Source organism: Mesocricetus auratus, unplaced genomic scaffold (genome assembly GCF_017639785.1).
Source record: "Mesocricetus auratus isolate SY011 unplaced genomic scaffold, BCM_Maur_2.0 Super-Scaffold_100003, whole genome shotgun sequence".
NCBI classification, from domain to species: domain Eukaryota; kingdom Metazoa; phylum Chordata; class Mammalia; order Rodentia; family Cricetidae; genus Mesocricetus; species Mesocricetus auratus.
The window spans coordinates 71,765,513-71,777,925 of record NW_024429188.1 but is presented as its reverse complement, the minus strand read 5'-3'; the positions used below and the strand labels follow the sequence as shown (position 1 = coordinate 71,777,925).

The following is a 12,413-nucleotide window of genomic DNA, read 5'->3' as shown; positions in this document are numbered from 1 at the left end:
CAATTTTTAGCAAGCACCCAGCCCTCAGTTTTTACTTCCTTTTTTTGTTGTTTGTTTGTGACCTTGTAAGCTGTTTTTGACTCTGTTATACATGGATTGCTGTTCACTATTTTTCAGATTTGTCTTTTAACTTGTAGTGCACATGGATTGAGATGCTTTTATAACCTCAGCAGGAAGAATTACTGTTTTATTAATTTAAAATTTTTATAGAATTTTTCAGAATTTCCTATATTCATACTGTATTCATATCATTTCTACCTCTTTCCCCTTTAATTTCTGTGTCCCCCACCCCCTTTCTAATTTATGACTCTTCTTAATTATTATTGATATATATTAATTATATTTATAGTTTTAGATTTGTAAATATTAATTTCATATAAATATTTGTATTTACATTCATAAATATATAAGTATTTATTTATTTTATATAGGTATAAATATAAAGTATTTACATAAATATATTTATGTCATATATATTTAACTTATTGAGTCCATTTAGTGTTGTTCATATGTGTATGAATTTAAAGCTGACCACTTGGGGTTGACCACAAATTATCATGGAGTCTGTTCCTGTTCAAGACTGATTCTCTTTCCCTCAGCAGTCATTTATTGCTTGTAATTCTTCTGGAAAATAATTTTAAGTCCAGAAACGATACTATTTATATGGTTATTTTCAAGACCCATTCCTTTTCTCATTAGGTAAGAGTTTGTTTACTGCTGTTAGGCAAATGAAGCTGTTTTTAGGGCACGGCCCTCTTACATGAAATGCAAACATGGAAATGAAAATGTACTTTGGTTTACTGTAGCTCAGGAGCAAAACAAGAACCCTTGCTTGAACTAGAAAAATAGCCACAAGAATAGAAACATGAACTTCATGCCACTTCCCCAATATTTTGTTAAGCAATAGTATGGATGGGCTTGAAAATGAGCTTAGACATTTCTCCCTAAATAGTGAAAGAGAGTTGCAATTTCTTCTTTCTTTCCTTCCTTTCTCAACCAGGTCCTACCGTTTGTCTATAGAAAATGAAAATTGTAGGGCTGGGAAAATGGCTCAGTGGATAAAGCACTTACTAAGGTGCAAGCATAAGGGTATGAATATAGGTCCCCAGAACCCATCTACAGCTGGATCCATATTTCCAGTACTCCCACAATGAGATGGGAAGCAAAGACAAAAAAATCCCCCAGAAGCTAGCCTGGTGCACACAAAGAGAATTACCTCAAACAAGGCAGATGGCAAGCACCAACACACAAGGTTGTCCTTGTCCTTTGATCTCTACATACACAAACTATGGTACATGTGTGCCTCTACATATCCCCCCCACACACACACACAGAGGGGAGGGGAGGGGAGGGGAGAGACACGCACATGCGTACACTCTCGTGTGCATTCATATGTGCTCAAATGTGAAAATTTCTCCTGTACATATTGGAGTAGTACACATGAAAAAAATTCCAAGGGACCCTGTGGCCAATACTTATAGTCTAAACCTTCCTCTTAACAGCCAAAGCCTAGAAAGCATGTCAATCCTGAACTTGTCTTTAATCTGTTTTCCTGTTAAATCATTCTGTTATCCTCAACTTCTGCCATTTCTCACCCCCTTCTTTTTTTCATTCTTGTTCTTTCATTTGCTCAGCAATTGTTTATCAAATTCCCTCTATGTGGTAAGAACTGGAAAAACGATAGAGCCTCTACCCTCAGTCTATTGGAGAAGATGTCTTAATTTCCACTACAAACATTCTTGTCAAAAATAGTCAAGTTTCCATTCTTTTCGGGGTAAGTGGGGGAGAAGCGATAACTTAGGTGTAACAGACATTGTGTACTAGTTTCATTTTTTCTTCTGTTTACTGTGTCAGAACTGCCAGAGCTTTTGATTTTGATGGGGGAGGTGTGGGAGGGTCACAGCAGGAAATAGACTGTCACCAACACTTCAAGGGTAATATGCTCTGGTAAGGTTATGTTCTTCATAAGAAAGAATCAGGCTTAAAAGGGATCTGTCCCTAGCAAGAGGTACACACACAAAAAAAGAGATGTTTTCTTGTAAAAGCAGAACTTAAGAATATCAGATATGAAGCTGAATGCATGTCTTAAAGAATGTTTGACTTTAGGAATTTAAGGTTTGTGAAAACCAAAGCCTTTTGGAGCCTTCATCTTTATCTCAGAACACAGTATTTCTTAATACTTTTGTATTTGAGACACTTAAAACAAAACCACAGGCATATTTTTGCAAAGATAAAACAATTCCTTGACTACAAAGAAGTTTTTCTGAAATGGTGTTCTTAGGCCAGCAGGTGACAAAAGAGAAAAAAAGACTTAGACCTACCTTTTCTTATACAAGGTATGGCCAACTTTTTCATTCATGTGCAATGGACAGAAGAAAGGAAATGCCAACAAAGTAATACGACCTCCCCCAGATTTTTCCCTTTATGACACCTTCCTTTCTTGGGATAATTTTTAGCTAAGTTCCCATGATGCTTTACTCCCGCAGATGTTTGGAGGCCATGATTAAATACCTTACACTGTGGAAGAAAGAGGGGCAAGAGGAGCCCTATGTCAGCCTCACCCGAAAGAAGATGCTAATAGATGGCCAGGAGGTGCTGATAGAATGGGAGGTGGGCCACTCCATCCGGACCCTGGCTATGCACCGTAATGCCTACAAACGTATGTCACAGATTCAAGCCTTCCTGGGCTCAGTGCCCCAGCTGACCTATCAGCTTTATGTGACTCTGATCTCTGCAGAGGTCCCCCTGGGTAGAGGTGAGTGGGGTCAAGAAAAGGGAGGGCTCTGTTTAACCCAAGAATATTAGAAGTTTAGGCCTGAACTGTCCAACACACTGGTTACTAGCCTTGTGTACAATTTAAAGAAAAAAAAAACAACAACAATTAAAAGTGCACTTCCGGGGGCTGGAGAAATAGCTCAGTGGTTAAGAGCACTGGCTGCTCTTCTGGAGGTCCTGAATTCAATTACCAACAACCACATGGTGGCTCACAACCATCTGTAGTGAGATCCGGTACCCTCTTCTGGCATGCAGGCATACATGTAGGCAGAACACTAACACACACACACACACACACACACACACACACACACACACATATCACTTCCTTAGTAGGGATGGCCACATTGCAAATGCCCAGTAGCTGTGTCTGATTAATCACTTAGTGTTCTGGAATGGCATAGGTTTAGAATGTATTCATCATCATAGAAAGTTCTATTGGACAGCATTACAACTTAGGGAGTCAGAAATCTCAGACCTGCCAGAAATCTTTTTTTGTTTGTTTGTTTCGAGACAGGGTTTCTCTATGGCTTTGGAGGGTGTTCTGGAACTAGCTCTTGTATACCAGGCTGGTCTCTAACTCACAGAGATCCGCCTGCCTCTGCCTCCCAAGTGCTGGGATTACAGGCATGTACCACCACCACCTGACCTTGCCAGAATTCTTAAACTGAGATGAGCTATGTTTATACTAAAAATTTCACACCCATTGGCCACAGCAGCCATCAGAATAAAAGGAAAATTTCCCTTGTTTGGAATATGTACACTGTGTTGCTAGTTGCTTAATTTGTTTAGAGATGGCCACCTTTGGAGAAAATATTCTCAAATATTTTTATATATCACAATCATATTGGAAGGTTCTTTTCTTTTCTTTTTTTGATTTTGGTGATGTGGACTCACTTTATATTCAAGGCTGTCCTGAAATCACCATATAGCCCAGGTTGATCTCTAACTCATGGCAATCCTCCTGCAGAGCTTCCCAAGTGCTAGAACTATAGTACAGACAAGAGCCAGCCTACCTGACTTGGAAGGTTCTTTTTAAAATTACCTCCCCTCCTCACACCTGAATCAATCACAGAGTGTGAGAAGGCCAGGGATCTGCGTTTGTAAAAAGTACCCTAGTTGACCCCATAAAGTTTCACTAAAGAACCACAAATTTAATCATTTTCTCCCATGGTAGTGGAGAGACAGAAAAGGGGTGTGGGATGGATACAGGTCAGTCACACCTGGTCTAAGATCTGACCTTCCGTCCCTATGACCTCTGAAGGAAGTTACAAAGCAGTCACTGCCATAAGTTCCTGCTTGTAAAAGGAGGGGTCCCTAGGTGAGTAAGACCTCTGGCAGAGGATGAACTATGAGTCAGTGTCATCAATGTCGAGATCAAATGTTGTTAATGAATTTTAGCAGCCCAGGTTTGCATCATCTGATTGGGCAGATGCTGCTTCAGATGTGGGTACGGCTTGGGCCACTTCTTTATTAGTAAGTACTGACCCTGTTGGACAAAGTCCTCTGTCTTAAGTCTATCCGCGTTTGTCCATTAACAATTGTTTATGAAGTTCTGTTGGTTTGGAAGCTTTTTACAAGTGTACACAGGACAGTAGTTTGAAGAGAACATGGTCTGGAAACAATGCTGCTTTTCTTCCTTAGAATTTTGGGAGTTGGGCAATCATCTAATTAAAATATGTATACATTAAAAAAGCGACAAGTGTGCAAATCGTCTGACCTACAGGTAACTGTATCTACATAGAAATTTTCTGGAAAGTTATGAAAAAATTACCCCAAAAGGAACTGAGAAATAAGCAGAGTATAACTTTTAAAATTTTCTGTAAGAAAATTTACCATCTTAATATAGTGCTAATTTTTGTTTTTTATTATTCATTTTTCAGTTTTGATTTTTCGAGACAGGATTTCTCTGTGTAGTGCTGGCTCTCCTGGAACTCGTTCTATAGACCAGGCTGGTCTTGAACTCACAGAGATCTACTTGCTTCTGCCTCTAAGTTCAGGGATTAAAGGCATGCGCTACTACCGCCCAGCTAAAGCTTAAGGGCTGTCAGATATTTGGTAACATATAGAACAGATATAAAAGAAAATATAACATCACTCACCCAAAGTAATCTCTGTTAACCACTCAGTATGTGTCCTAGATTCCTGTTTACTATGTACACATACTGGACTATGGGTGTAGCTCAATGGAAGAGTACCTGTCTAGCATGTTGAAGGCTCTGGATTAATCTCCAGCACTTCAGGGGAACAAAACACACACATATATATGTATATATATGTTTATGTATATATATGTGTGTGTGTATGTATATGTATATAATGTGAAATACTCAATTTATACATATTAAAATATTTGTTTATATTTTTGACTTTCTTGCAGGTTTTTTTAATAGAAATATTCTAAATAGATACATTTCCAAGATCAATTTGTCAATTACCACATCTTTTAAAAAATTTAAATATTTTATATATATGAGTTTGCCTGCATATATGTATGTGTAACACTTGTATGCCTGATGTCCACGGAAGCCAGAAAGGGCATCAGATTTCCTAGAACTTTAGTTACGAGTCACCATATGGGTACTAGGACCTGAATGTTGGTCCTCTATAAGAGCAGCAAGTGCAGTTAACCACTGAACCACCTATCTAGCTGTTAAGATTTACTTTGATTATTTTTACATTATGTGTGTGTGTGCGTGCACATGAGTTCAGGTGCCTTTGGAGGGCAGAGGCAGAGGCATCAGATGCTCCTAGGGTTAGTTACAGATAATTGTGAGCTGCCCTCTGAAGTTAATAGGAAGAGAACCCAGGTCCTCTTCAAGACAGTAAGTGCTCTTAAGTGCTGAGCCATCTATCCATCCTCCATGTCCTCAATCTTTTTTTTTTTTTTTGGTTTTTACGAGACAGGGTTTCTCTGTATTGTTTCGGAGGCTATCAGTCCAGCCCGGCCTCGAACTCACAGAGATCCGCCTGCCTCTGCCTCCCGAGTGCTGGGATTAAAGGCATGCGCCACCACCACCCAGCCATGTCCTCAATCTTAATAAACAATAACCACAAAAAATTCACTGACTTTGGATTGAGTTAAATTAGTTAGGTGAGGGGGTTTTGTATGAGTAGTCAATTCTATGTTGAATGGTGAGAATAGGAACAAGAGTAGTTTAGAAAACTAAGAGCAACCACTTTGCAATTCTCCCTTTGGGTATTTGAGAAGAGGGAGGGGCGAGTGGAGGAGGAGGTAGGAGACAGAAGCTAGCTAAATAAAATTTACTAACCTCTAGACATTTTGTTAATCTTCACAACAACTTTATCTATGAGGTTATTATTATCCTCATTTTATAAAAGATAAAGTGGTAGACACGGAAGTTAAGTAAATCCTCCCCAAATTTCTATAAGTAGTATCTGGGAATGACTAAATTCAGTGTCTGCTTCTGGAGCCCATGTTTCCGACTATAGCAACATTTAATCTCTTATGATTAGTCTATTTGTAGAGAGATGTATGAAAATGTTTTATAATTAGTCTATTTGTAGAGAAATGCATAAAATGTTTTGGCACTTAATGGAAGCATCAGGTTTTCTTCCTTTAATAGCACAGCCATCAATCATTGAGTTCCAGTTTCAGGGACAGCGTTGCCCATTTGTCTAGATGTCCATTTTGATCACACCGGCTTATCAAAGAGCATCATATCTTTCAAATAGGGACAAGAGTGGTTTAGAAAACCAAGAGCAACCATTTTGCAACTCTCCATTTGGGGTCTTTGAGATTCTGACACTCTACTCAAATGCTCCAGAAGATTCTAGAAATAGAGCTGTGCTTCTTTTTGGGTTTTCATGGAGGAGGTTTCAGTTTTCTCACAACTGGACATGTATCTTCATGGCTCTATCTTCCCTGGATCTCCTGTTTTTATGGGGTTAGAGAGGGACAGGGCAGACCTATCTGATGCAACAGTAAATGAGGAAGAGCCTTTCCTTTGCAGAAGCATTCCTCAGGGCTCCCACTTTCTTTGATATCTCAATAATAATAATAATAATAATAATAATAATAATAATAATAATAATTTAGTAATAAGTGTCATTTAACATAAACGAAGAAAAGGGAAGGGTCACCTATATCATCTACAATTGAGGCTTAGTTAGAACAGGTAAGCAAGATGTCTGACTCTTCTCTAACATACAGTAATATGGATGCCATGGATCAAAAAAAATAGGATTTAAACATTCTTGAATCACTCTACTGCAGTTCCTTAAGTAGATACCAAACTGTGAGGGTGATACATTCTCATTACTAAAGACAGAACCAAATAACCCTTTAGTATCTCAGCGAATTGGGAAACTGAGCCCTATAGATATTCAGCGATTTCCACAAGCTCCCACAAAGCTTTTGGAAGGATTTCTAATCCTAAGTATCTATTTGTCACTGTAAACTCAGAAATATTTATTATTGCACAAACCTTTATCAAGCACATACTATATTTCAGAAAGTGTGTTTAGCAAAATAGATATGGTCCCTTCTGCCTCCATGGGTTTCTACTACATTTTTTGGTACATGCACCTGGAGTGAATCACTGTGGAAAACTAGTTTCTTGCAGAAGATGCACATCAAAGATTAGAAATCAGGTAGAAAGGGCAATCTTCAGGCATAATGGCCCAGCATTTAGGAAGCAGAGGCAGGATTTCTGTGAGTTTGAGTACAGCTTGGTCTACATTCCAAGTTCCAGGCCTGCTAGGGCTACAACACAATGAGACTCTGTTTCAAAAAGACACAGAGGAGGCTGGGGGTGGGGGAGGAAGAGAGAGGAGGGGGGGAGAGGGAGGAAGGGAAAGGAGAAGTAGGAAGGGGAAGAAGAGAAGGAGGTAGAGAGGAAGGGAGAGGAGGAGGAGAAAAGGACTTTTATATCTCTTAAGGTTATTTTTTTCAGATAATTTATTTTTCCTTTTTCGTTTACTATTCTCTCAGAATGCTGTTCCATCAGTTAGGTCTGCCCATACTTTCACATGTGTCCTTCCCATGTCAGTGACTTCTCAGTATTAGTTATAAGACTTATTCTTTTTGTAAAGTTTGTTTTATGTTTCTACATTTAAACTCTTGCATTGTGTATTCATCCATATGTATATATTTCAGGTTTATAACGTGAAGTTTTGACACATGTATATCACTTCCTGTAATTACTGTGTGTGTGAACTTTCAGAAAAATCACAAGTGTGAAATAGAATGCCAAACTGTGCATTAGAGCTCCCAAACTTCATCATTTTGTGACAGATGGTTTGTCCCCTTTGGCAAAAATCCTCCTGTTTCCCTCAACCCCTACCCCCTGGAAACCATTGCTCTACTCTGTTTTTTTGAATCCAATTTAGTTATCAGATTCCACTTCTAAATGGAGTAATACATTATTTTTATTTCTGAGTCTGGATCATTTCACTTAGCATGATACCTTCAATATTCATCCATTTTATTGCAATGATACAATGTTTTCATATTATTCTTGAGTAATATCCCATTACATATGTATACCATTTTCTTTACCCGTGAACCCATCAATAGATATTTAGATTGTTTCCATATACTAGCTCTTCTGTATCTTTCTGCATTGAACAACATAACAGGGCAAATATTTCTTTGAGATACCAATTTCCTTTCCTATATGTATGTTCCCAGTGTTACAATTGCTGAATCATATGGTTGTTCTGTTTTAAAATTTTTTAGTTACCTTCATGCTGTTTTCTACAATGGCAATATCAATTTATATTCCATATATATATGTATAATCTTTGTTAGGCTTTTAAAAAATCAATGGCCACCCTCACAGGTATTTGGCAATATCTTATTTGGTCATTCTTTGCATGCTAGGCAAGGGTGCTACCACTGAGCTGTACTACCAGCCTTCACTGTGAATTTCATTCTTCTAGTGATGTGTGATGTTGAACATATTCTCCTATATCTGCCAGCCATTTATATGTCTTTGTAAAAAATATTTATCCAGGTGCATGCTATTTGTGTACATAGCTGTGCTTATATATAAGTCTATTCTTAATTTAAGCATTCAAACCCTGACCATCATCTCTAGATCTCTGGTTCTGAATGCAGTCTTCACCACAAACATCAACTGATTGCTTCGTTGTCTCATTCCTTATTTTGCAGCTGTGCTAATGGTTTTCTCCCTGATATCTGTCACCTATGGCGCTACCCTCTGCAATATGTTGGCAATCCAGATCAAGTACGATGACTACAAAATTCGACTTGGGCCACTGGAAGTACTTTGTATCACCATCTGGAGGACATTGGAGATCACTTCCCGCCTTGTGATTCTGGTGCTCTTCTCAGCCACCTTGAAATTGAAGGCTGTGCCCTTCCTAGTGCTCAACTTCTTGATCATCCTCTTTGAACCCTGGGTTAAGTTCTGGAGGAGTGGTGCCCAAATGCCAAACAATATTGAGAAAAATTTCAGCCGGGTTGGCACTCTGGTGGTACTGATTTCTGTCACCATCCTCTACGCTGGCATCAACTTCTCCTGCTGGTCAGCCATGCAGTTGAAGTTGGCAGACAGAGACCTTGTTGACAAAGGTCAGAACTGGGGACACATGGGACTGCACTATAGTGTGAGATTGGTAGAAAATGTGGTCATGGTCTTGGTATTTAAGTTCCTCGGCGTCAAAGTGTTACTGAACTACTGCCATTCCTTGATTGCTGTGCAGCTTATCATTGCTTATCTGATCTCCATTGGATTCATGCTCCTTTTCTTCCAGTACTTGCACCCATTGCGCTCACTCTTCACCCATAATGTAGTAGACTACCTCCATTGTATCTGCTGCCGCAGACACCATCGGGAAAGGGCTGAGAATGCCGAGCCATCACATGAGGCTGAAATGAGACAAAGTATTGTCTGATTTGTTTTCTCCTGAACGGTATAGGGCATGTTTGGGGTTGACATGAGCAACTGTGAAGTTAAAGGAGAGGGGGAGACTCCTGTGTGTGTGTACTCGCTGGATCATTTTCTTGACTCTTCTAGTAAGCCTATCAAAAGAAAGAGTGACCTCCAAATAGGTTTTACTTCTTTATGATTGACTGCTATGTCGGGGTACCAGCGCTAGTCACTGTTTATTTAGTTTATCCTCCTCCTAGTCAAGTCAGTTGGAATAATTTCTGGGTACCTCATTCAGGCTCTGAATTTCCAACTTTGTTCATTTGTTTGAGTTATTGTTGAGTTTCCCTGGGCTGATCTGAACTCTGCCAGAACACATCTGGACTGATCAGAGGATGTGACAGCTTACTAGCAATGAGCATCTCCCAGAAAATTGTCTGACTCTTGTGATACTTTTACCTGTGAGAGTGGCTAGGATATTTTTATTCAGTGAGAAATTGGGGCTAAGAAGAAGGCCTCATTATTAAAGAAAGCTAATCTCCAGATGAGTAGCACTCCACTAGGATTTTACTAATGGACATTTAGCAAAAATTTCCCTTTTTAGAAGCCTTTATGGACACCCTTTTGTAGAAACATGTGCAGAATAGGATTCCTTCAGGGAATAAATCAGGATGGCGTATTTTTTTCAAGGCATGTATCTCAGGCTGGCTCAAAGTTACTATGTAACTAAGAACTATGTAGCTTGATCTCCCAACCTTTCTGCCTTTACCTTCTGAGTATTGGAACTATAGATGAGTGCCACTGCATCTGGTTTATATGCTGCTGGGGACTGAACCCAGGCCTAGGAAAGCACCATTTATGCAGTGCTGAGCGTTTGACCCTGGGTCAGATAAGCACGTCACCAACTGAGACATCTCTGGCCCCAGGAATGACTCTTAAGGAACTCTGTAGGTCTCCAACTCCATTGAGGGAAATGTTTGACTGAAATTTCTCACCCAGTGCCCCATTATTAGGGATTCCTCCAATACAGCTTTTCTGTCTCTTTGCATTTTGTTACTTGATGTAAACATTAGAGAAGCTAAACTGTAACTGGAAGTGTTTTCTGAAATGTGAAAGAAATGAAGATTTCTTTGTGTCTGCAACTGTCCTGAGTATTTTATTGATTTTTATTTAGGGGGGATATAGTAATAATGGGTAAGACAGCATCTTCATGCTGTTTTGTATTAGGCTGGGCAAAGTAAAAGTAGAAGAGAGAAACTGATCACATGAGATTATCAACATTCTTACTCCATGCAGGATTTTACTTGCTAATGAGGAATGCAGAGTGCTTTTTTTTTCAATTGTCTTGTCATTAACAAACCCCAATGGCCAAATCTCATGTATTACCATGCTCATATCTCATACCAGTTGGATATTGTGGTGGGCTTGTCAGCTGGATGTATAGAAGGTAACCAAACGATTGATGTTCTGGTAGAACTGCCTACTAGAAAGTCAGTTATCCCAGCATCATCTAACAAATTATTGTCCCTTACAGACCAGGAAAGTGAGATGAACTCTTAAAAGTACATACTAGCTGAGGAGCCATTGGCAACTGGTGGCTGCTTGGAGGAGATCAGTTTTCTTCATGGATGCAGCCCTTGAGAGGCTTCTAATGTTCCAGGAGATGCTCCTACACCCATTCATATACTGGAAACACTAAGTGAACTCAGTGGGCCCTAAGGAAAAAAGAAAAGGTACACAGATTTGAAACGGAATAGTGGTGAGTGAGGGTAGGGGAAGAATTGGAATGGAGGGCAAATGAGGGAAGGTTTGGGGACACCAGACCTTGAGCAGAGACCCACTTCCCCATCGGCCTGGGAATAGGCAGCTGTAAGACAATGTTTACTAAAAACAATACAATGCCCGGGGCAATAAGTTCCTGAAAAGGGCTGGCCCATGGGAACCGCCCTGACCTCGACCTTTCCCAAAGACTATCCATCCACCCCCACCTCTGGTGTCAGGGTATATAATATATAATAACCAGCCAGAATAGGAATAAAGGAGAGCCTTCTTGAGGAGCCTTCGAGTCTATGTGTTGTCAATCCCCGACACCCTCTGCACATTCTCGGACACAGGCTGCGCAGCGGACGCGGCAGGAAGGGTTAGATTGATGATTTACTTCTAAAATCATTAAAGGTACCATGTTTCAAGAACTTTTAAGCATTCTTATGTGAGGCCTTCTACCACGGTCCAGTTTTACTTTTACCAAACATTTGTTTTTACTCCATCTTCCCTGCTTACTCTTATATTGGGGTAGCTCCCTCTTCTAAGTAGTGAGATGTTAACCAGAATTATCCTATTATTTACCAACTTCAACTGCCTTGGGGAACTAAAAAGATTGGCTGTTTAATTTAGGAGAATGTAGTAACTCCAGCACAGCAGATGTCTCTTTAAGCCTCAACTCCTTCATAGCATTTTATCATGACAAAATCTCGGGTTTTCATATGAGACTGACATGGAATGCTGACAGTTGCTTAGGAGAATGTGAGGGACAATACTAAACTCCAAAGGAACACTGCCTCTTCAGATCCCAAGCAAGAATTTCTGCCTAGTGTTTACTGTGCCCTCGGTTAAAAGCAGGAACAATATTTGGAACAATTTGGTGCATAAAAGCGTGTGAATCAGCTTCTTAAGGGGAGAAACTATGGGAACAGAGAGACACAGGATAGAAACGAGTACCTCAATGCCAACTCAGGTAAACATTTCCCTCATGTGTCCTAACAGTCACGGTGACTTAATAAC

General features: G+C 39.7%; 1 protein-coding gene across 6 annotated transcripts in view; it reads left to right on the top strand.

The window, feature by feature from the left end:
• Positions 1–10,774, top strand: part of Xkrx (XK related X-linked) — a 67,290-nt gene extending 56,516 nt beyond the window's left edge. For 4 of the 6 annotated variants that reach the window (XM_040744374.1, XM_005072496.4, XM_040744375.1 and 1 more), the window contains 2 exons: positions 2,487–2,755; positions 8,912–10,774. In XM_040744374.1, the coding sequence (XP_040600308.1) occupies positions 2,487–2,755; positions 8,912–9,657 (1,015 nt within the window). In that variant the 3' untranslated portion in view covers positions 9,658–10,774. Of the gene's footprint in view, positions 1–1,635; positions 1,775–2,486; positions 2,756–8,911 lie in introns of those variants that run through there. The other 2 variants (XM_040744377.1, XM_040744378.1) reach the window with 2 other exon arrangements.
• Positions 10,775–12,413: the final 1,639 nt, after the last annotated feature.